Source organism: Ursus maritimus, unplaced genomic scaffold (genome assembly GCF_017311325.1).
Source record: "Ursus maritimus isolate PB19 unplaced genomic scaffold, ASM1731132v1 scaffold_4, whole genome shotgun sequence".
Taxonomy (NCBI): Eukaryota; Metazoa; Chordata; class Mammalia; order Carnivora; family Ursidae; genus Ursus; species Ursus maritimus.
Window position 1 is genome coordinate 73,262,347 of NW_024426552.1, and position 20,724 is coordinate 73,283,070.

The following is a 20,724-nucleotide window of genomic DNA, read 5'->3' on the forward strand; positions in this document are numbered from 1 at the left end:
CAATTTCCAAGGTGTGAGGTCAATGTTCTCCTGGCTGCCTTTGTTTTAAGAAGTGGCTTTCTAGGGGCGCCTGGGTGGCTCACTGTTAGTGTCTGCCTACAGCTCAGGTCATGATCTCAGGGTCCTGGGATCAAGTCCCGCATCAGGCTCTCTGCTCAGCTGGGAGTCTGCTTCTTCCTCTCTCACATAAATAAAATCTTTTAAAAAAGGAGGGGAGACTTTCGAGTGTGCCACAGCTCTCCACACCACATGGCCACAGTTTAACATCAGACTCAGCCACATTACACAAAATCCACCCAATCATACCACGTACCTCCTACCACAGGGTAAAGGGAGCTACTTTAATTGCATATTTAATTTTTTTAAATTGGCCTACAGATACGTCTACTTCTTTCACTGTCAACTTTCATGAAACCAGTAATTCTTTAGAAAAGGAAGGCTGAAATCAACATACCAACTTTCTCCAACACTGCACATCACTGGCATGCCTTATGCATCTGGTAGTGATATCAGTATAGATATATTACAGAGATCATTTAGCTTTCCTATTATATCTGACAGAGAAGAAACTAAGGCCTAGAGAATGTGCTCCAGGGAAGCTAGTTCTCTCTTTAAAAATTGCTTAGTAGTCATGAAAAATAGGATCTTATTTTCAAGATACCTCCTAATTTCTGCAGCATCAGTTTCCATATCACAGTTAATCTATCAAAAAAAAAAAAAAAGAAGAAGAAGAAGAGGAAACAAACTTATAAAAAGTTTAGGGATGCCTGGATGGCACAGTTGGTTAAATGCCTACATTAGGGGCGCCTGGGTGGCACAGCGGTTGAGCGTCTGCCTTTGGCTCAGGGCGTGATCCCAGCGTTCTGGGATCGAGCCCCACATCAGGCTCCTCCGCTATGAGCCTGCTTCTTCCTCTCCCACTCCCCCTGCTTGTGTTCCCTCTCTCGCTGGCTGTCTCTATCTCTGTCGAATAAATAAATAAAATCTTTAAAAAAAAAAAATGCCTACATTAGGCTCAGGTCATGATCCCAGGGTCCTGGGATCGAGCCCCACATCAGGCTCCTTGCTCAGCGGGGAGTCTGCTTCTCCCTCTGCTTGTGCTCTCTCTCTGACGAATAAATAAAATCTTAAAAAAAAAAAAAAGTGAAGTGGTAGTTGTTATTAATATCCATTTTCTGAGAATCCACGGAGTACCAGGTATAGTGCAGACTTGACTTGTTGCACTCATGGAGTTTTCAATCATTCGGATTATTCTGTGAGCATCCACTTACCTGTTTTTCTCCCGCATACATCAAACTAAGTCACCAACCCCCACACACAAAGCAAAGCCACTTCCTGAGCATCTTTAGATTTAGGAGTATGTGTTGAGGACTTCAATGTACTAAGTATCAGCATCAGATTTGGGAGTATTTGTTGACAATTTCAATGTACTAGATACCATCATCAGTGGTTACTGAATGTGGATGGAACTGGAAGAAGAGAAAATTCTACTGTTATTAAACAAATATAGATTAGGGTTACTTTATAAAGAAAAAAAAAATACTCCTCCTCCCAGAACTTTCCGAGTCCTTGAATGCAGTAAAAAAAAACATGAGACCACTGACTTAACAAATGGATGACTTTATTAAGAGAGAAGGACAAGACTGGTGTTTGCCTCAAACCATCCGGGAAAACAAGCACAGACATATACATACTTTGGTTTAAAAATTATTCATAATATTCATGTTAAACCTGATATTTAAAGAATCAAATGGGACAAAGTGTAGAAAACAAACCATAAAAACATAAGCTTGCATAGATGAATTAATGTAGCTGCAGAACCGGCATTTAAGGGAGGCATGAGCACTGGAGCGTGCTGACGACATGACCACCTCAACCTCCCCAGACACGCGAAGTCACCAGCACCATGTTTCTCGTGTTCCTCAAGGAGGTCACGAGCAGGAACGACTCGGGCTGTGTGAAGGTGAACGGAAATAGACGGTTTCCGTCAGTCCAGTCCGGATGGGTGTGCACATACCCACCAGTACTCAACACCAGTCACCTTTAAGGCATCCACAGAGTGTCCCTCACAGTTTCATCTAATCTCTAAATAGGCATGTGGTTTGAGGTGGCCTCTTCGTTTTCTCAGACAGACCACTGGATTCCGTTAAGGTTCTGTGCAGTTCCATGAAGTAGCTATTTCAAAGCTGCCTTTCCTTCTGGGGCTTGGCTACAAGGTGACGAGCACTTGGGTTAATATCTCACTCATTTTTTAAACATATCCACATTCCAGATGCCAAAGGGCTTCTTACCAAAGAATCTGAAACTGCCTGGACACTATGCAATTTCTCTCTCAGGAAAGCACTTTCCCAAACTGTAAGACAAATGACAGCACCACCTCTCATTTCCTGAGCGACTTGATTTATATGAGCATACTCTTGTACTTCATAATCCAGCACCTCTTCAAAATATAGTATTGTTCTGGGATGGATTCTTTATAAAGAAAACCTCATCAGAGAGAATCCTCATTGTGGAACACCATTTTTATATGCTATCTTCCCACTGCATCTCCTCCTCATTTATAATACTTCATGAAACAAAGACTGGGCTGCCTTTAAGAGGCAGGTGAAAAATATAGCTACATCTGAAAAAAGGGCATTTGGCTTTCAGGTTATAGCAAGAGCTGAAGTTATAGCCTACAGTGATTTCAGGGGCTAATTTGATCAGAAATTAAAAAAAAAAAATTCTGACATCAAAAACCCTCTTACTAAATTTAGTAGCTAGAAACTATTTTAACAATTATGGTCTGAAATTCAGTGCAACAAAAATATAGCCTAAGTACGTAATGTGTAACGGTATATTCTTTCAGCTGTCTTTTTACTGCTCTTAGTCCTTGCTCTTTTGTGAAGGACATGTCCCTCAAATACCCTGTCTTTCAATTGTCCTGTTCTTTATATACGAACCTCAGCAATGAGTAATGGGGCACTAACTAAGATGCACAATTAATTCTGTCCTCATCTGAAACGCTGAAAGCAGCACTGCGCCGGCTACCAAGAGTTATTCAGAAGGAGAAAACCACCCTCCAATGCGCTGAGCATAAACAACAGCCTATGAAACGCAGTAAGAACATTTCGTAGGCAGTAGTCACAGACACAGAAGGGAAGACGACGGTCTCCAGCACGAGGTGTTTCTACAAATCAACATGGTTAGGTAGAGGATTCTGTCAAATTTATGGCACCAAACACAACCTTATAAAAACACTCTGGTGTCTTCCTTCCCACAGCAAAAGTTTTCCTGGTTAATTTTCTCCTAAAAGTAATAAAATAGAAACATTCTTCACATCAAAGGCTCTCCCATTTCAAGTAAATGTCTCTGTTTGGTTTGGTTTTCTCCTTTTTTTTTTTTTTCTTTGTCAATGATATGCATTTAAAAACACAAGAGTGCTGGTGACATCCTCACGGAACAGCAAGTGACTTCGCTACACAATACCAGCTTCGGAAGTATCGTCTACACAGTCACTATTGAACAGAAAGACAGTCAACTCTCAGTTATGCAGGGAGTGACAACCCGGAGAATCTGGCGAGGGAACTGAATTCTCACTCTCCTTCCGCCAGCCTGGCTAGGTCATGCCACTGCTCGTTCACAGACCGAGAGGAACCAGTGAAATGATGACGCTCTCAGTGTAGAGGTCAGCCATAGCTGAGTGGGAGGAAATCCAGAGTTTCTGACGGCAAGGGTGTCTGGGGATCACCTGTGAATTTAAAATGATCTCAATGGAGAGTTGACAGGCATTCAGATAAAGGAAGTACAGTACGCTGACCTGGGTCAGAATCAAACTGATTTAAGGCAACACTGCTCCTCGAGACATTGCTTGCGAAAAGTGCGAGCCTCATCAGAAATGTGACTCTGTAAGAAGTGAAATTTTCCCAGATGACCCCTTGCTTTTTGACTTCTCTGGAACTAAATTTTAGCGTTTCTAACAACAATTAAATGGCAGGAGGAACAACAGCCTTGACTCTTCCCTTTAATAATCCTAAGTATCATCAGGGATAAATGAGACTCTCCGGCCGGGAATCTGGGTGACACTGAGCCCCATGCAGCATTATCAGGATAGCCTCCAGTTTGCTCCTCCCTGACCACGTTTCTTGTTATAAGCTAAAGGAGAAAAATAGGATTCTATCAACAGTACTTTAAGCGGTTATGGCTTTAAGACTAACAGGCACCACCAGATATGAGGAGAAAATGGGACCACTTTTTCTAGTCGCTTCTCTAACTAAGAGCAGTAAATAAGGGACAAAGTACTTTAAAAATCTGTTTTTTCCTTTTGGCTGAAAGAACAGGTTTTGGTTATTTTATGACTGTTGCTAAAAAGCCAGTGTTATGAGGCTATGGCGCACTACCTGCGGAGATATCTCCCTGAACAGTGTTCCCTTTCACACAAATACTCTTCTCCCAAAAGGGAAAAAAGCCTTTCAGTGCAAGTTCTATTCTGTTCTCAGTCCCTCGGAAAGCTGATTACACCAGGGTCTCACTCCCTTTATCTAGAGGGAAGATCTTACATCCAGTCACCAGTTATCTTTCAAGAAAATCACTGAATAAATGAATTATCCTGATATTCCCCAAAGTGATTTTTGTACAAAGGCAATACCCATTAAAAATCAAGGCCCTAAGATGTTAACCACTGATGTGGTAAACTGAATGCACCATATTATATAGCAGGTGTTTCCAAAGAACAATTTGGCACCAGACAAAAATTAGAGAATATTTGACAGTATTGAAGAAAAATAATTATCCATTAAAAGTTAATTATATTTATACTGAAAAGTCCTGACATTGATGGAAAGGTGTGGACAGTGTCAGCAATGAGTTTATTCACCATCCAGTTCGGCTGCAGACCACAGTAGAGAAGAAAGGGGGAAAATGGGTCCGGTTCACAATTTTCTAGAGTGAGTTCAGTGGAACACAAGGCCCAAGGTCACACACCTTGGAATATGTTGGTCGAGATCCAAGCGGCCACTGCAAATCTGAAAAGGTTTTCCTCCTGGGAAACATCTATCCATAGCTTTCTTTTCTAATTTAGATGTTTCTCTATGATCAAAAACGGTGTCTTTTTTGCAGTTCATTAGTCTGTTGCTGGTTGTTGTAAAATCACTCGAGAAAAAGTAATTCAAAGGTATGCAAAGTCACTTTCTAAAAATCTCAGTGTTCTTTTAAAACGTATGTACCAACTGTCCAGTCTCCGGCAAAATTATTACGTCTAACAATGGTTTCATACTACAAATTGTTTTCAACTCAGAACACTTAACGTGACCCCTTGTCTGACCTTGCTTCTGGGCAATGAGTTACAGAAAGTTAGGCTGGGGACAGAGGGTGTCCACATCCTGTCGCCTTTTGATGAGGCTCCATACCATACTGTGCTCATTCAGCAACCCTAGTGTTAATGGGGCCTCCAGGGAAAAGTACAGAAACAAAGATTTCCAAGGCCAGGATATTAGTTTACATCGCAACATGAAAGCATAATACACTGTGGGCCTAAAAATTAAATTGCGTGTGTTCCAGTGGTAGAAAGAAGAACAAAATGTTTCCACATTTATATAAATATAACAAAGTGAAAAGCAGAGAATACAGTGAGGAATGTTTGGCGGTTCCTTTTAATATAGTTGTTAGTTACTTCTATAGTCTTAAAAGATAATAACTATATTATTTGAATGAGAATAAGAGGATTTAACTAATAAAAGAATTACTCTGATACTCTTTAAAAGTGTTTGCTTTACAAAAAAATAAAAAATATTTTAAAATTCTAATCTTTTAAAAACCTAAAAAAAAAAAAGTAACGAATTTTCAATACAGATGTTGAACTGGGTGTCACAGGGAACTATCGCCTCTGGCCGCTCACTAAAACAGCTGAAACACTAACATCCAAGGGTTAAATGTTAAGTGGCCTAACATTTTTTTGAACGAGAATATCTCCAGATAGCATTTTACAGTAATAAATATGATTGGATAAAGTACATGAGAAGCAAGACAAATGCAGAATTTTTAAAGTAAATCTGATCATTGTACGAGATAGAATAAACATTTATGAAATAAAAATATGGCAAATGATGTTGCCCATTTGCCTATCAAAATAAAAAATACACTGTGTTTTCTTTTCTTTACGGTTACCACAAAAACACTTTTTAAAACATGAAGCAAAATCACAGGGCAGACAAAGAAAAATATAGCATTACTAGAAGTCAACAAGGCCTAAGTTTTGGATACTGAAAGCACCCTCTAGAATTTGACTAAGGCTAGGGCCTCCATTTCGTCCGCCCTTGCCTATTTAATTAAGACTCTGCTTTATTGATTTCATCAGGGTCATTCAAAGTCTGGTTTGTTTTTCTCTTTCCCCACTTCTCAAAAATGACTCATCTTTTAGGGTTTCTTTCTTTCTAGATTATCATTTCCCTAAAACTTGACTCTTAGCTACCTTTCACTCAAGTTTCTGCAATCCCAAAAACTTCATGAACTAAAAGATCTTTCTCCTTATGAAAGGACCCAAATCGTGAGAAACAATTCTAAATAGCTTCCTGAATATTGCCTGACTTGAAAGACTGTCCGGAAAGATAAGGCAAACAATAGGCAGCTCCCAGTGAGAAAAGAATGGATTAACAATCTTTTCTCTAATCATCTACGTATTTCTTTCCTAAACAAACACTATACTGGAATGTCAAAAATTGCGTGTGTTCCAGTGGTAGTCCATTGTATGTATGTCAGATTCATACAATGAAAAATAATGGAGAGTCAAGCTGAAGGGAAATTTATATATATACATACACACACACACACACACACGTATATGTATATGTATATATATATATAGCATGATTGCCATTTATGGTAACGAACTAGTATGGGAGAATAAGCATTTCCACAAGGTTAGGAGCTGGACAACGACTAGATCTGTCAAAGATGGCTCCTGTACAAAGGAGCCCAATGCCATGTATTAGTAACGAATATGTAGAGTCAAATACCCGATAAAGAACCATTTTATCTACTTCAACTTCACATGGAATTAATCTGATTACTGACAGATAGATAAAATATTTTTTGGGAGATTGCCAACAAATACCATTGCTTTTTAAGCAAGAGGAAAACTTGTCAATCTATGTCCAGAGAGAATGATGGCATCACCACTTATATAAATATCTTTCCAATTCCACTTTCCTTGGCTCTATATGTGAATGTAAAAGAAGAGAAGGGATACAAAGTTTTTCACTTTTCACTTTCAGCTGACTTTGCACAGACCTGAGTTAAAATTTCATAGAATTAAACTTTTGCCTATAAATACCAATAAATAGCCCAATGCCCAAAGGCCTCAGTAAGACTTGCTATTAAGCAGAAGTAGAGAAAGTGTCAGAGGATGACATCTGGGCCAATTCTCCCAGGAGAGCTTATAAGGATATGCAAAACTGCTACAGTCCTGGTGGTCAAAATAATACGTTCCGACTGTTACAGGTTTTGGTCGTTTTTTGTTTTTTTTTAATACTTTATGGTTGTGATTTTTTTTTTTATTTTCCTGAAGAATACAAAAAGCAAAAGATTCTTTCTTCAATATACCATACACTAATGCACGAAAAAAAGCTATTTCTTATATTCTTTTATTCTGTATTGCATCCAAACATTGTTATACTCTGATCATAAGCTCCACAAAATTCTAACTGCTAAATAAAGCCTAGTCTCTAGATACCAGTACTCCATACCTAACAAAAATCACGTTTTACAGAGCTTTTAGATACTATATCCCAAGAAGCATATGCAGCAGAGAGGTGGCCAATATTCAGAAGCTAGATTTTCTTGTACTGCCCAAGTGATCAGGAATAACCAAAATGTTTTAAATGAATTAAAATTATTTATAGTCAGAAGAACACTTGAAGATAAATCCCCAGAATACAAACACAGGAGGGAAAAATGAGTGTGCATTCGGTATCATCCAGTAACGCTTGCTACAGTGAGTCCGTTCTCAAGGCAGATTCCTAGGGTTTTACTGCTTATGATGAAAACCTTGGAAAGGAGGAAAAAAGAAGAAACACCATTAAGGAAAAACCTCGGAAATGCTCTGCTTTCTCCCTGCTCAGGCAAAATCATTTACCTTTATTTCTACGCATGTTTTCTTTGTTCTTGATCGTAAAATATTTACATACAGAGTCGATGTGTTATTTTAGTATTATATATCAAATGTATGTCAAGGACAAGAAGGCCTCCCCCCTTAAAAAAAAGTGCATTAATTTGAGGGAAAAAAAATCATGAGCTACTTCCAGTTCAGCCAGCCCTGGTGGAAAGTCACCAACTGATGGAAAATGCAGGGTATGGGGTTGTTCTGATAATGTCCAACTAATTCCATCTTTCACATAATGTCTTTTGCCTGATCAACACTGGATGAATGTCTGAATGGAGAGGGTTGGGGTAAGGAGAGCTTTCTAAAAAAATATAAATGCTTGGCAACCGCCCTCCCCTGGAAACTCTGATTTAATTAGTCTGGAGCAGTACCTGTACATTGATATTTTGTAATGACCACTGGGAAAAAAAATTAAAGAAGTTTGGGAAGGCGATCATTAGATTTGGAAAAGCATAATGAAAACATGACCTAAGAAATTTTAAAAATATGTTAACAAATTACAGACATCAATAACAGGACCTAATATCTATAAAGTCTATTGCAATGTGCTTTCATGTATTTTATTTATATGATCCTGACAACACTGACACTATTAAAATCACTTCCATTTTTAGATGAGAAAATTAATACAAGAATTACCACCTTTTCATTATTTCATTTTATGAGTATCATAAAAATACACATAAGTGAAGGTGTATGCTTGGAAGAACAGGTACATGCAACTATTCCTTCATTTTAAAGATATGGTACAGAAATAAATTAATCAATTAATTTAAAAAATAAAAATCTAGTACAACTTAGACCTCATATTCTTTCTTCATTTCTTTTGCCCTGATTTTCTTTTGTGTGATGAAATTTTTGTGTGAATCGTCTATGTATGGGTGTACTCTACTTTTTATTTTTTTATTTCTTTTAACTTTTTATCTAAATTCCAGTTAATGTACAATGCAATATTAGTTGCAGGTGTACAGTATAGTGATTCGACACTTCCATGCAACACCTGGTGCTCATCACAAGTGCCCTCCTTAATCCCAATCACCTATTTCACCCATCCCCCCCGTGCCCCTCCTTTCTGATAACCATCACTTTGTTCTCTATAGTTAACAGTCTGTTTTCTTGGTTTGTCTCTCTTTCTTTTTCTTTTCCCTTTGCTCCTTTGTTTTGTTTATAGTCACCCTTTAACAATCTGATGAAAGCAACAAATTCTCCCTGGAGGAAAATGTACATACAGAGACAATCTTGCATTCAACTTAAGGTGTTTCATCTTTTCTGTTTTTTAACAAATGAAGAATACTATAATGATTTCCCAAAAGGAAGGATAACTTACTTTGCCACTGTAGCAATCTGTAAGACATCATTTGATTTTTTCCACCATAGTATGAAGATTCTAAAAAAAATCCTAAGCTTGATCATACATATGTTTCTTACCTTTATGAGAGGATTCTGATTTTGAAAAATGACGTGTGGAATTATGCTGGTTTGTAAAATGAGTGTAATCCAAATCTTCAGCCTCTGTCATGGTAGGTGGTGGTGGCCTGAAGGGAAGTCAGAATTTAAAGAGATATTCTAATTAATGGTGACTACAACTCCACCTCTCATTGGAATACATGGTAAAAACAATTCAGTAGAAATGCAAAACCACAATGTAGAATTCTCAGTTCCTCACCTGTTACTTAACCTTGAATAAATTATTTTATCTTACTGTTCCTTTGCTTTGATATACATAATTCAATAAAAACAACTATTTTCTCACACCTATTTGTGAGGCACTGTGCTAAGGACTAGAGAAACAAAGATTAATGAGATACGTGACCACTGCCATTAATGAGAAATTGACTGTGTTTTGGTAGGTTTTATGAAGAAAAAAAAAGAAAAAAGGAAAGGATAGAAGGGAAGTAATAAAGAAAGTTAAGAAAGGAAGAAAGAAAAAGGGAGAGAGAGTGAGGTTGTCAGGTAAGGAGGGAGGACAGGAAAAAAGGAAAGGGGAGGGAGAGGACACGGGTCAGCATATAAATTCTAGAGCAAAGTCCCTTGATCCACTAGGTGGCAAAGCAGAGCTTAGAGAAGGACAGGACAGTCATACATCGGCAACTTTTCATGCCAAAAGAAGACAAAAATGTAAAATATTGGGGAATTTTTGCTACTCCGAAATTTTATTTAAAAATCATCTTACATAGATTTTTTGCAAACATTTGGCATTGATGAAGAACAAAATCTCTCCTTTTTTTTCGCTGTTGTTTCTCAGGGGTGTACTTAAATGCTGCCTTAAAGCACAGAACCAGATGAGGTAACAGAATATGTCAAATACATAACCACGTTGTAGGATGTTTTTTTGTTTGTTTTTTTTAAGATTTTATTTGTTTATTTGACAGAGAGAGAGAGACAGCCAGCGAGAGAGGGAACACAAGCAGGGGGAGTGGGAGAGGAAGAAGCAGGCTCCCAGCAGAGGAGCCCGATGTGGGGCTCGAGCCGAGGACCCTGGGATCACGCCCTGAGCCGAAGGCAGACACTTACGACTGAGCCACCCAGGCGCCCCTGTAGGATGTTTTGTGTAACCATATACGCAATCTGGAGGCATAAGTACACTGCAGTCCAGAAAGTTACGATGAGTTTGGTACAGAGGGTTCTGTCACATACAAGAATAAAGACAAGTGGGGCGCCTGGGTGGCACAGCGGTTAAGCGTCTGCCTTCGGCTCAGGGCGTGATCCTGGCGTCATGGGATCGAGCCCCACATCAGGCTCCTCTGCTAGGAGCCTGCTTCTTCCTCTCCCACTCCCCCTGCTTGTGTTCCCTCTCTCGCTGGCTGTCTCTATCTCTGTCGAATAAATAAATAAAATCTTAAAAAAAAAAAAAAAAAGAATAAAGACAAGTGTTCTTGCTGGGTATTCGGAGTCGGCCACAGGTCAGCACAGGCTGTAAACGTGTCTACGTTGAGGACTGTGCTAGGGGTTCTACTCAGATGATCTGAGTTAACGTTCAGACAAGTCTGCAGGGTGGCTATCACACACAAACTCTGGAGTTAGGTTAGATAAGATAAGTGATCTGTCCACGCTCACACAGTTGTTAGGTGGCAGGGGTGGGGCTCAAACTCAACCGCACTGCAAAATCAGCGTGCTCTCTACTATACTCCGCTGTGCTACACTGGTGTGTATTTTTATCAGCAGCAGGATCTGCATTCTAGGCTACACACACACACACACGCACACGCACACGCACACACATATGTATCTTATACTTTCAAATGGTATGTGGCTTATATTTTTATATTTTCATGCTTTTGTTATACATATATAATTAATATATAATTAATGTGAGCATTAACAAATGATATGGTATTTCTGACTTTTCGTATTTTTCACTCTGAACTACTTGTTTTCAAATACTAGAAATTAAATACCGTGTTTCTCTTTCGACTACCATTTGGAACATGTACCTTAAAAAAGTAGTGTTAGGAGTTAGCAGGAAGGGTTGAGACATACTATCTGACTCTAGAATTAAGAAACGCAACTTCAAAAAGAAGGTGGTTAAAGAAGTCACTTAGGCCCCGGGCGCCCGGGTGGCTCAGTCGGTTAAGCCTCTGCCTTTGGCTCAGGTCATGATCCCAGGGGCCTGGGATCGAGCCCCGCACCGGGCTCCTTGCTCAGCAAGGCGCCTGCTTCTCCCTCTGCCTGCTGCTTCCCTGCTTGTGCTCTCTCTCTCTGACAAATAAATATATTTTTAAAAAAGAAGAAGAAGTAGTAGTAGTAGTAACTTAGGCCCGAGAAAACAGGATTGGTAAACAGGACGGCAGAGCCTTGTCTTCATTCTTTCATTAACCTCTTATATTAGGTGATCAAAACCCAAAAAAAACACAAAAGCCAAATGGGACTCTCAAAAACAAAATACTACACCAAACACAAACAAACCAAAACCCATGATTACTGCCCCACCATCAACTTCTCAAGAAAAAGGATACTAACGTGTGAAACAACACACAGAACTTCCACAAATCCACTAGGGTCTCCACAAGCTAAACAAATCAACCTAGAATGTTCTCAGTTCTCTTCGTATCCTGCCTGCTTAGTTTTTTTGGTTTTGTCTTTTTTTCTTTTTTAAGATTTTAGAGAGAGACAGAGCACGTGCACACAAGCAGGGGAAGGGCTGAGGGACAGACAGGATCTCCAACAGACTCCCCATTCAGCGCAGAACCAAAAGTCCAAGGCTTAATCAACTGAGCCGCCCGGCCTTCCTGTGTCTGCCGAGTTTTTGATTACACAGCAAACAAATCTTGGCTTATAGCTTCCGGTGGTCCTATCAAGCTATTTGTTGCACTGGAAACAGTTGTTTTAAAGCTAAGGATATTCACATCCAAAATCAGAAAAAGCTTGCTAACCAATAAATTATTTCATAGTTTTGGATGTATTAAGAATCAACATGGACGGGACTGGAGGAGATTAAAATACGTTAAGCAGAGAAAGACAATTATCATATGGTTTCACTCATTTATGGAACATAAGAAATAGTAGGAAGATTGGTAGGAGAAGGAAGGGAAGAATGAAGGGGGGGTAAACAGAAGGGGGAATGAACCATGAGACACTACAGACTCTGGTAAACAAACTGAGGACTTCAGAGGGGAGGGGGGTGGGGGATTGGGATAGGCTGGTGATGGGTATTAAGGAGGGCACGTATTGCATGGTGCACTGGGTGTTATGCGCAAGTAATGAATCATGGAACACTACATCAAAAACTAAGGATGTACTGTATGGTGACTAACATAACATAATAACAAATTAAAAAAAAAAAAGAATACCTGCTTCCTATTGTTCTCACGGAATGATTTATATGTTTAAGTCAGCAGTACAGCCAAACACCTTTCAGAATTCACTCAAAAGTCATTTCTTGGGGTGCCTGGGTGGCTCAGTCTGTTAAGCATCCAATTCTTGACTTCAGCTCAGGTTATGATCCCAGGGTCCTGGGATCAAGCCTGGCGTAGGGTTCCCTGCTCAGCGGGGAGTCTGCTTCTCCCTCTCCCTCTCTCCCCACCCCCCCCACTCATGCTCTCTTTTTCAAATAAATAATTTAAATTAAATTAAATAAGTCATTTAAGAGGCCCTCCTAGATACCCAGACCACGCTATTTATTCTCTTAAAAATCCATGAACCTTTCATCCAAAGCATTAACATACTAATAGTTATTTATACAATTGTTTAGAATGATAAATTTCATTAAAACAAGAAACAGTTCCTTCTTGTTAACTGCTGCTTACTCTAACTATGGGCAATTATCAGGACACTCAATAAATATCCGATGAATGACTAAGTAGAGATAAATATATTTCACACTCATAAGAATGCTGTAGGAACTAAGTGAGATTTTTTAAATGCTTATGTTTTTCTAAGGGAAAAATGCAAATAAAATACCAGGAGTATTATCAGTATAAAATCCTACACTTAAAAGATTTTGAAACTTGGATGAAACTTTTCTCATTTGTAAGTGTCGAAGTTAATTCAGATCACCAACGGACTCTGCATTTCCTTAGAGAGGGTAGAAAATCTTGTAATGGACAAAGAAACTGATTTTTGACCATGAATGCTCCAAGCTCTACGTGATAATTTGCTTTCCCTCTACTACTACTATCACTACACTGAAGTAAACTTCGAGACCTAGGAAGCTCCATGATTTTCAATCCTTAAATCCAACTCTTTCCGTAAAAAAAGGTAACTAAATCCACCATAATTATTAAATGTGAAGAAAGAAAAAGAAAATGTGAAAGAGGAAACTATAGACTAACCAGAAAGCATATATTCTAATACTAGTTGTACAAGTCTGTGATAATAGGCTTAATTTTTAACTATGAAATACAGATTTCATAAAATTCTCATTTTTGTTTTCTCACCTATATCTAGATCTGTATCTATACATATAATCTTTCTGTAACTGATACTTAAAGACAAATGTTCCCCTCAAGTCAAAAAAGACTTCAGTTCTACCAGTCACAGGTCACTTTCACTCATTTATAACAGCTATTTTTAATACAGGATCATTTGATTATTCATTCTTCAAAATGCCAAATATTTTTAAAGTAACTGTGACATTTCAGAAACGTGTTTTCAACTTTAATACATCTTTTTAAATAGACATTCCAGATTGGTCTATCATATCTGACGTCAAAATTATTAGCATTCTAAAGAGCCCCAAAATTTGGAAGACTGCAGAAAAACCCAAAAGATTATTTTAATTCAGTTGACTAAAGAAAACATAATAAACTATGCCTATTTGCCTACTGAGAAGAGATTAATTACTTCTTATTTTACTTGGATATTACAGGGGTGAAAATAAAGTCTGCCTTAAAAAACCTTTGACATGTGCTTAACTAAAAGTTACAAGAAGAATCAACTTTGCCCTAAGAGCCTTACAAACCTGATGTAGTTTTCTGAAGGCTATTTATCTTCTAAACGCTCAAGGGTTTAAAAATAGAATATAGTTTTGCTTTGCTTTTTTTTTTTAAGTAGGTGGGCATGGAGCCAACCTGGGGCTTGAACTCATGACCCTGAGATCAAGACCTGAGCTAAGATCAACAGTCAGGTGTTTAACTGACTGACCCACCAAGGCATCCCAAATGAATGTGGCCTTTCAAGGACACTAAATATATTCACTTTAAGTCAACAAGTCTAGCAGCTTAAGTGTGGGCAGCAAGTGGCAACAGCAGTGTATATTTTTCAATGAGATAAAAGTTAATACATATATTAATAATTAGGACCAATATTCAAAGTTTTAACAGAGTTTTCAAAATGTTAGATTTAGTGTTACTTTCGTCTTTTTGTATATAATATTCTTTCTATTCCAATCAAGTTTCGTTTTGAAAAGCAATGGAAAGCAATAAAGGACAAAAAGAAAAAAAAAGGTTACTACCCCAGAGACTTAAATATTGCCAACTTGAGGGATGAGGTAGAAAGACAGCAACCGCTCCGTTAACTATGACCCAAGACTGTTTAAGAGAAGTCCTAAAGTACATACACCATAGCCACAGCTGTTTGATCTAGTGGGATTTAGAAGAGTTGCCATGTCTCAAGTAAGTGTTTGCCAAGACTTTGAGACTCATGCAGAAATGAGTTTAAGCACATGTAAATGTCACACACTCACCATGAAACTCAGTGAAACTTCGAAACCTGATATTTTACTAAGAAAATGGTTAAGCTTATCCCTTCTTAGCTGAGGGCAGTGAATCCAAAGACAAGAACTGGTCCTAACAAAAAACGCATCATTCTTTATACACCCTAGTTTCTGTAAAATTACAATCTTCCTGATTTGACTTGTTCAACCCAATTTAAGAATGGAAACAAAGTTTGAGAATAATCCTGCAAGACTTGATACCACCTCACAACTGCCAATTTCTTGATCTCCTCTCCAAAGAACACTCTTCTCAGATAATCCACGTCTCCTTACTCACCCCAAAGTCAAGTTCCTCACTCCCCTTTTCAGGGGGCATCTTACCGTGCTGGCCTGTCATTCTTAGGACGGTGAAGATCATCACTGTCTTTTGACTTTGAGTGTGCCGATTTAGTTGTTTTTGGCTATGGACAGAAAAGAAAAAAAAAAAGGAAAAGAGAAAGAAAAACACACAGAGAAAACAGCAAACGGAAAGACTGTTAGGTTTAGAAAATATCTAAATCATGTCAAACTCTAGTAATTTCAACTTACTTATATTCAGTTGAACAACAGTAAGATATTTTTACATATGGCCACTGAGAGATTAAAAAATTATAGTCACAAACGTATGCTGCAAGCGGTCAGCGTAGCCAGATGAGTGGGCTAACTGCACGTGAATGTGCTCCCCGACAGCAGTGTGCCTGGCTACCCACTGTTAACATAATAGCTACACAGCAGCTGACGAGAGCGTCCAGAGTCTGTGGAATGTATGTCTGTGCTCTTAAACTTATTTCCGAACATCTGACTTGGGGATGGTGATTTTCAAGCCAGGAAACTAAGGAACATTCAATCCAACCTGTGTGTGTGTGTGTGTGTGTGTGTGTGTAAACTAAGGAACATTCAATCCAACCTGTGTGTGTGTGTGTGTGTGTGTGTAAAGATTTTATTTATCTATTTGACAAAGAGAGAGAGCCAGTGAGACAGGGAACACGAGCAGGGGGAGTGGGAGAGGAAGAAGCAGGCTCCCAGCGGAGGAGCCCAATGCGGGGCTCAATCACAGAACGCTGGGATCACGCCATGAGCCGAAGGCAGATGCCCAACGACTGAGCCACCCAGGCGCCCCTCAATCCAACCTTTCTAAGAGAAGAACTATACCAGCACCAATGACAGAATCTAGAAATTAAAGAAGTCCTGATACTTGCTAGAAACGTGGCTTTCCTTTTTCACTTGCCTGATTTGCAATTCTTAAAAATACGTACTTCTTCATGGTTGAGCTAACAAAGAATCTGTGTAATTCCCAGGCAATTATTTGTAGCTGAAGGTACATAGCAGAAGCATTTGGGAGCCCCTGTACTAAAATGAAATACATTTGTTAAGAAAAATCCTGAAGTACTAAGAGGGTAAAAGAAGGAGAGACCTATACATAATTAATAATGCTTCCATTTGTTTTCAGACTTGACAACTGTCTAACTGAGCAACAGGAAACAGTAGAGCAATGCTATTATCATGGTTTCTACGTCCTCTTTTTCCCTCTAATCAGTGCTGAGACTGAGACAGAACCAGAGACCCAAGGGAGGAATTTGTTTGAGAGAGACAGAGAACAGTGCTAAACATCACTATGCCATGGATACACACCCTAGCTGCACCCTCTCAGACCTAGTATGAACTCCCTCCCTGAAAAACCTTTACTTTGGAATCCTTCCTCCCTGCAACTCTGCTGTTCTTCAGCCAGCTTGACCTTGTACTTGTTAGCTGCCTACACCGTCCTGTTTGTCCTCCTAAATTATACAGTATTATGAGGAAAATGTATCTTTGTCCTTCCCTGTTAAGTCCAGAGTGCTGCACTGCCCAGAGTAACTAATGAGCAAAGTCTGTGAAACTGGAGTTGCAACCATCACGTACAACAATGACATTACTTTACAGCAGAATAAACTGCAGTCACTAACTATTTTGTCTAGTGTTTCTGATTAACGAGGGGAAGACAACAGTCCAAGCTCATGCTAGACAGTTCCTACACTCTGACATAAGCAGTGGTTGCTGGTGGTATCTGTCGGTCTACCATGGATCAAGTTAGGTCAGGGAAAGAGAAATAATGGGCACATGATGACGGATGGACAATACAAGCACACAGAGAAAGAAGAGCGAGAAAGAAAAGGCCACTTGGGAGACAGGAAAGAAAGCATGTGAAAATACTACATTCTCCTGTAAGGTAAATATCAGTAAAACTAAGATTGCTCATGACCAGAGGCTCAACTCTGATTGCTCAACCTCAACTGATCTTAAAATGAATGGAATGAGTTTTTCAATCTTAGCAGTTACCTTTTAATAGTTACTTTGAAGAATTAAGATTTTACGTAATGAAATCACTTTTGCAAATTAGATCCGTATGTGCAATACAGATAATTTGCATATCCTAAACACTGTTGCAGAACTTACCCTGAAAGCAAAGTCCCCGTTACAAAAATCAGAAAAACAATAAACAGAACTTACCTTCCAATCAGGGTCATGTTTTCTTTTGTCCAAAGATGATTTCTCCCGCTCCTTGGCCTTCTTGTAAGCTTTCTTTTCTTCAGCCATGAGAAGTCTAGCGATTTCCTAAAGAAAATCCAGTCAATACCATTGATTGCAGAGTTGTGGGCAAAAACTACTGGGACATTTCTAAAGAGTACTGGCTGAAAAGACTCATTAACCAATATGAACTCACCTCATCCTGGGCTACCTGAGCTGCTCTCATGTCCACCTGGGTAGCCTAAGGTATAGAAAATACACAAAAGGGGAATTTAATTAGAATCTATGCTGTCCATTTTAAAAAATCTTCCATAAAAATAAACTGGTACTTCAAACCAGTTGTAAATTAACATCCCCAAAGTTTAGTTGGTATACTTTCACTAGCCAGAGCAGGGGCTATTTTTATCAAATTCCACAGCAGATTACTAAAGGATTATCTCAACTCAATAACAGAGAGACAGGATATAGAATTCTGTTGCTAATGCTTACTCAGTAAGTAACACTGGACAGTCTATTCCCATTGTCTTGATTTTAACACCCATAAAAAAAGGTTATCAGTTTATCAACTCAGAGAGGTTCATTATACCTATTATATAATCTCAAGAATGATTCAATTCAAGAAAACCTAGTGATTACCACCTAAACTTCTGCATGAAATTTGCTCACCAATATTTCTTCTTCTTGCAGTTTTCTGGCAATTTCAGCATCATACCATTCCTGATCTCTGTGGGCCACTCGTGACGGAGTAGAGACAGCTTCTTTCATCCCTCTTGGCTTCATTCCTAGAACAAATCAATGTAATAAGGCAACTGCATTTGTTTTCTGGAAAGGTGCAAAACTTAAGTTTTTCTTTCGTATCTAACACTGACAATACTGCCACCACTACAGACATTCAGTGCAGGTGCACCTGCAGTAACGTTTTCCCCTAGGATTAGAAGTGGCAATGCAGATTATCCGCACATCAGAACAAAGTTACCCACACAAAACTGCCAGGCAAAAAACGCCCCTTTCACATAGCTTCAACAGCAGAAAATCACGCAATGAACTGTACGTGAGGCTTTTGCAAAACAGCAAGTGGGAAAAAAGGTGAAGTCATTGAAATTTAAAAAAAAAAAAGTAAAGAAAGTTACAGAGTTGGGAGTTTTAAAAAGGTTAAGCTGTCAAGACTGGAGGAAACAAGGGTCTTCCTTCTACTTAACTCAGCCTTGCATACTCTACTTCAAAGGGAACGGAAATAGTACCACCTGGAGTTATGTGACGGTACCTGTGAGTCGACCAGTGGCTCTACCATAGCTTCGGCTCTGATGGTCAACAAACCCATTTGCTTTAGAACTTTCCTTTAGCTTTGATTAGTTCAATGTTGTTGCTAAATTTTAGGGAAGATATAAGGGGAATACCAGAGAACATAATGAACGACCTTCGATTTCTATTCCTCTGAGGGAAAAGGAACATGGGGGACTGGTGGGGAATTTTGGCATTTTACTTTGAAATTTTATAAACAACATATATTCCTTTTATAACTTTTAATCAAGTGGTAACTGCTAATGTTTATTTCAAAATTGCAGATATTTCCCCCTTTGTATCCTGTATAAATTACAATTATTCAACAATGTGAATGTGTTCTTTTCAGAAGTAATAAAAATTTTTAATGCCATGAACAAGATTAACCATCTAGAAATAGTGACTTCCAGTAAATGGACTATTGAAGGGAGAAAGAAAAGGTACTCCTGATTGCCTACTTCTTTGTATGAGTGGTTGTCAACTCTAGCTATATGTTAAACTCACTTGGGGTGCTTTAAAAAATAAACATAAAAATCTTTGACTCAAACCTCAAGGATTCTAATTTAAGTAGCATGGATGAGATCTGGCCTTCGGTAGTTTGGTTGATTGTTTTAAATCCTAACAGTTGATACCTGCTTGAAATTGGCATTGAAACTATTAGTTTACTGTATTATATCCATCAGAATAACCATACATTAAAACAATTTTTATCAAAATGCTTCATTACACGTGAAAAAAGGAAAGAAAAAAATACAACAAAATTCTGAGCACACGAAGAAATTTAAGTTATCTGGTGAAGTCATTCTTTGTAGAGCTTCACACCTAGCTTTGTGGTTAATCCAAAAGCCACCAACTCATTTGTCTTCCCCACAGATACAGACTATTAAACTTGGCTTTCTTAGCTTCAGGCCTATTAGCACCTGTTTATCCAGAATACAGAATCTACTTCAATTTCTCATCATCTCTAGAGCTACTGAATCTTATATTTCTGGGCTGGCCTGGGCTGCTTTAACCCAGATTTCTGAGTGGTTTGGGACAGTCAGGAAACAGAAATATCCCCAAGAGTAGACCATATTTAAATGAAATATAAACCTCCCTGAGTTATCATTAGTTTGGTCTTAAATAGAAAATGATATTTCAAGGAAAAGAAATGAAATTAGATAGGGAGCTGGAATTGGACAAAGTTGGTGGAAAAGAGGTTGTGATACTATTCTCCTATCTATAGAAAACTGATACTTCTATAAGCAGCTCAAACCCTCACTGAGTCTCACAGGAAAGAGGACACTTAGGCCTTGCTCCTTCCGTTTTGCCACCAGTGAAAGAAACAACAGAGTGGGCTGTGCTCAGATTTCAACACACTAAACCTTCTCCACGCTTACTCTACACCGCAGATTCACGGAGAAAATATTTTGTTTTAGTGTCTTTCAAAGACACTTAGAAGACATTCAAATGAAACAGTCAAATGAACAGACTTAATTGGTTTGAGAGGGTGATAAGACTGTCACATCCGAGCAGTTTAAAAGGAAATAATACATAGATCAATGGAACAGAATAGAGAGCCCAGAAATAAATCTGTGCATATATGTCCAATTAATCTATGACAAAGAAGCCAAGAATATACAATGGGGAAAAGACAGTCTCTTCAATTAAATAGTACTGGGAAAACTGG

At 38.6% G+C, this 20,724-nt stretch overlaps 1 protein-coding gene across 2 annotated transcripts in view; it reads right to left on the reverse strand.

The window, feature by feature from the left end:
* Positions 1–1,600: 1,600 nt before the first annotated feature.
* CCDC50 (coiled-coil domain containing 50) overlaps positions 1,601–20,724 on the reverse strand; it is a 70,057-nt gene continuing 50,933 nt past the window's right edge. For both annotated transcript variants that reach the window (XM_008705153.2, XM_008705154.2), the window contains 6 exons: positions 18,441–18,556; positions 17,971–18,015; positions 17,757–17,861; positions 15,612–15,691; positions 9,566–9,672; positions 1,601–8,022 (listed from right to left, as the gene is read on the reverse strand). In XM_008705153.2, coding sequence (XP_008703375.1) covers positions 8,003–8,022; positions 9,566–9,672; positions 15,612–15,691; positions 17,757–17,861; positions 17,971–18,015; positions 18,441–18,556 — 473 coding nt within the window. In that variant the 3' untranslated portion in view covers positions 1,601–8,002. The remainder of the gene's footprint in view (positions 8,023–9,565; positions 9,673–15,611; positions 15,692–17,756; positions 17,862–17,970; positions 18,016–18,440; positions 18,557–20,724) is intronic.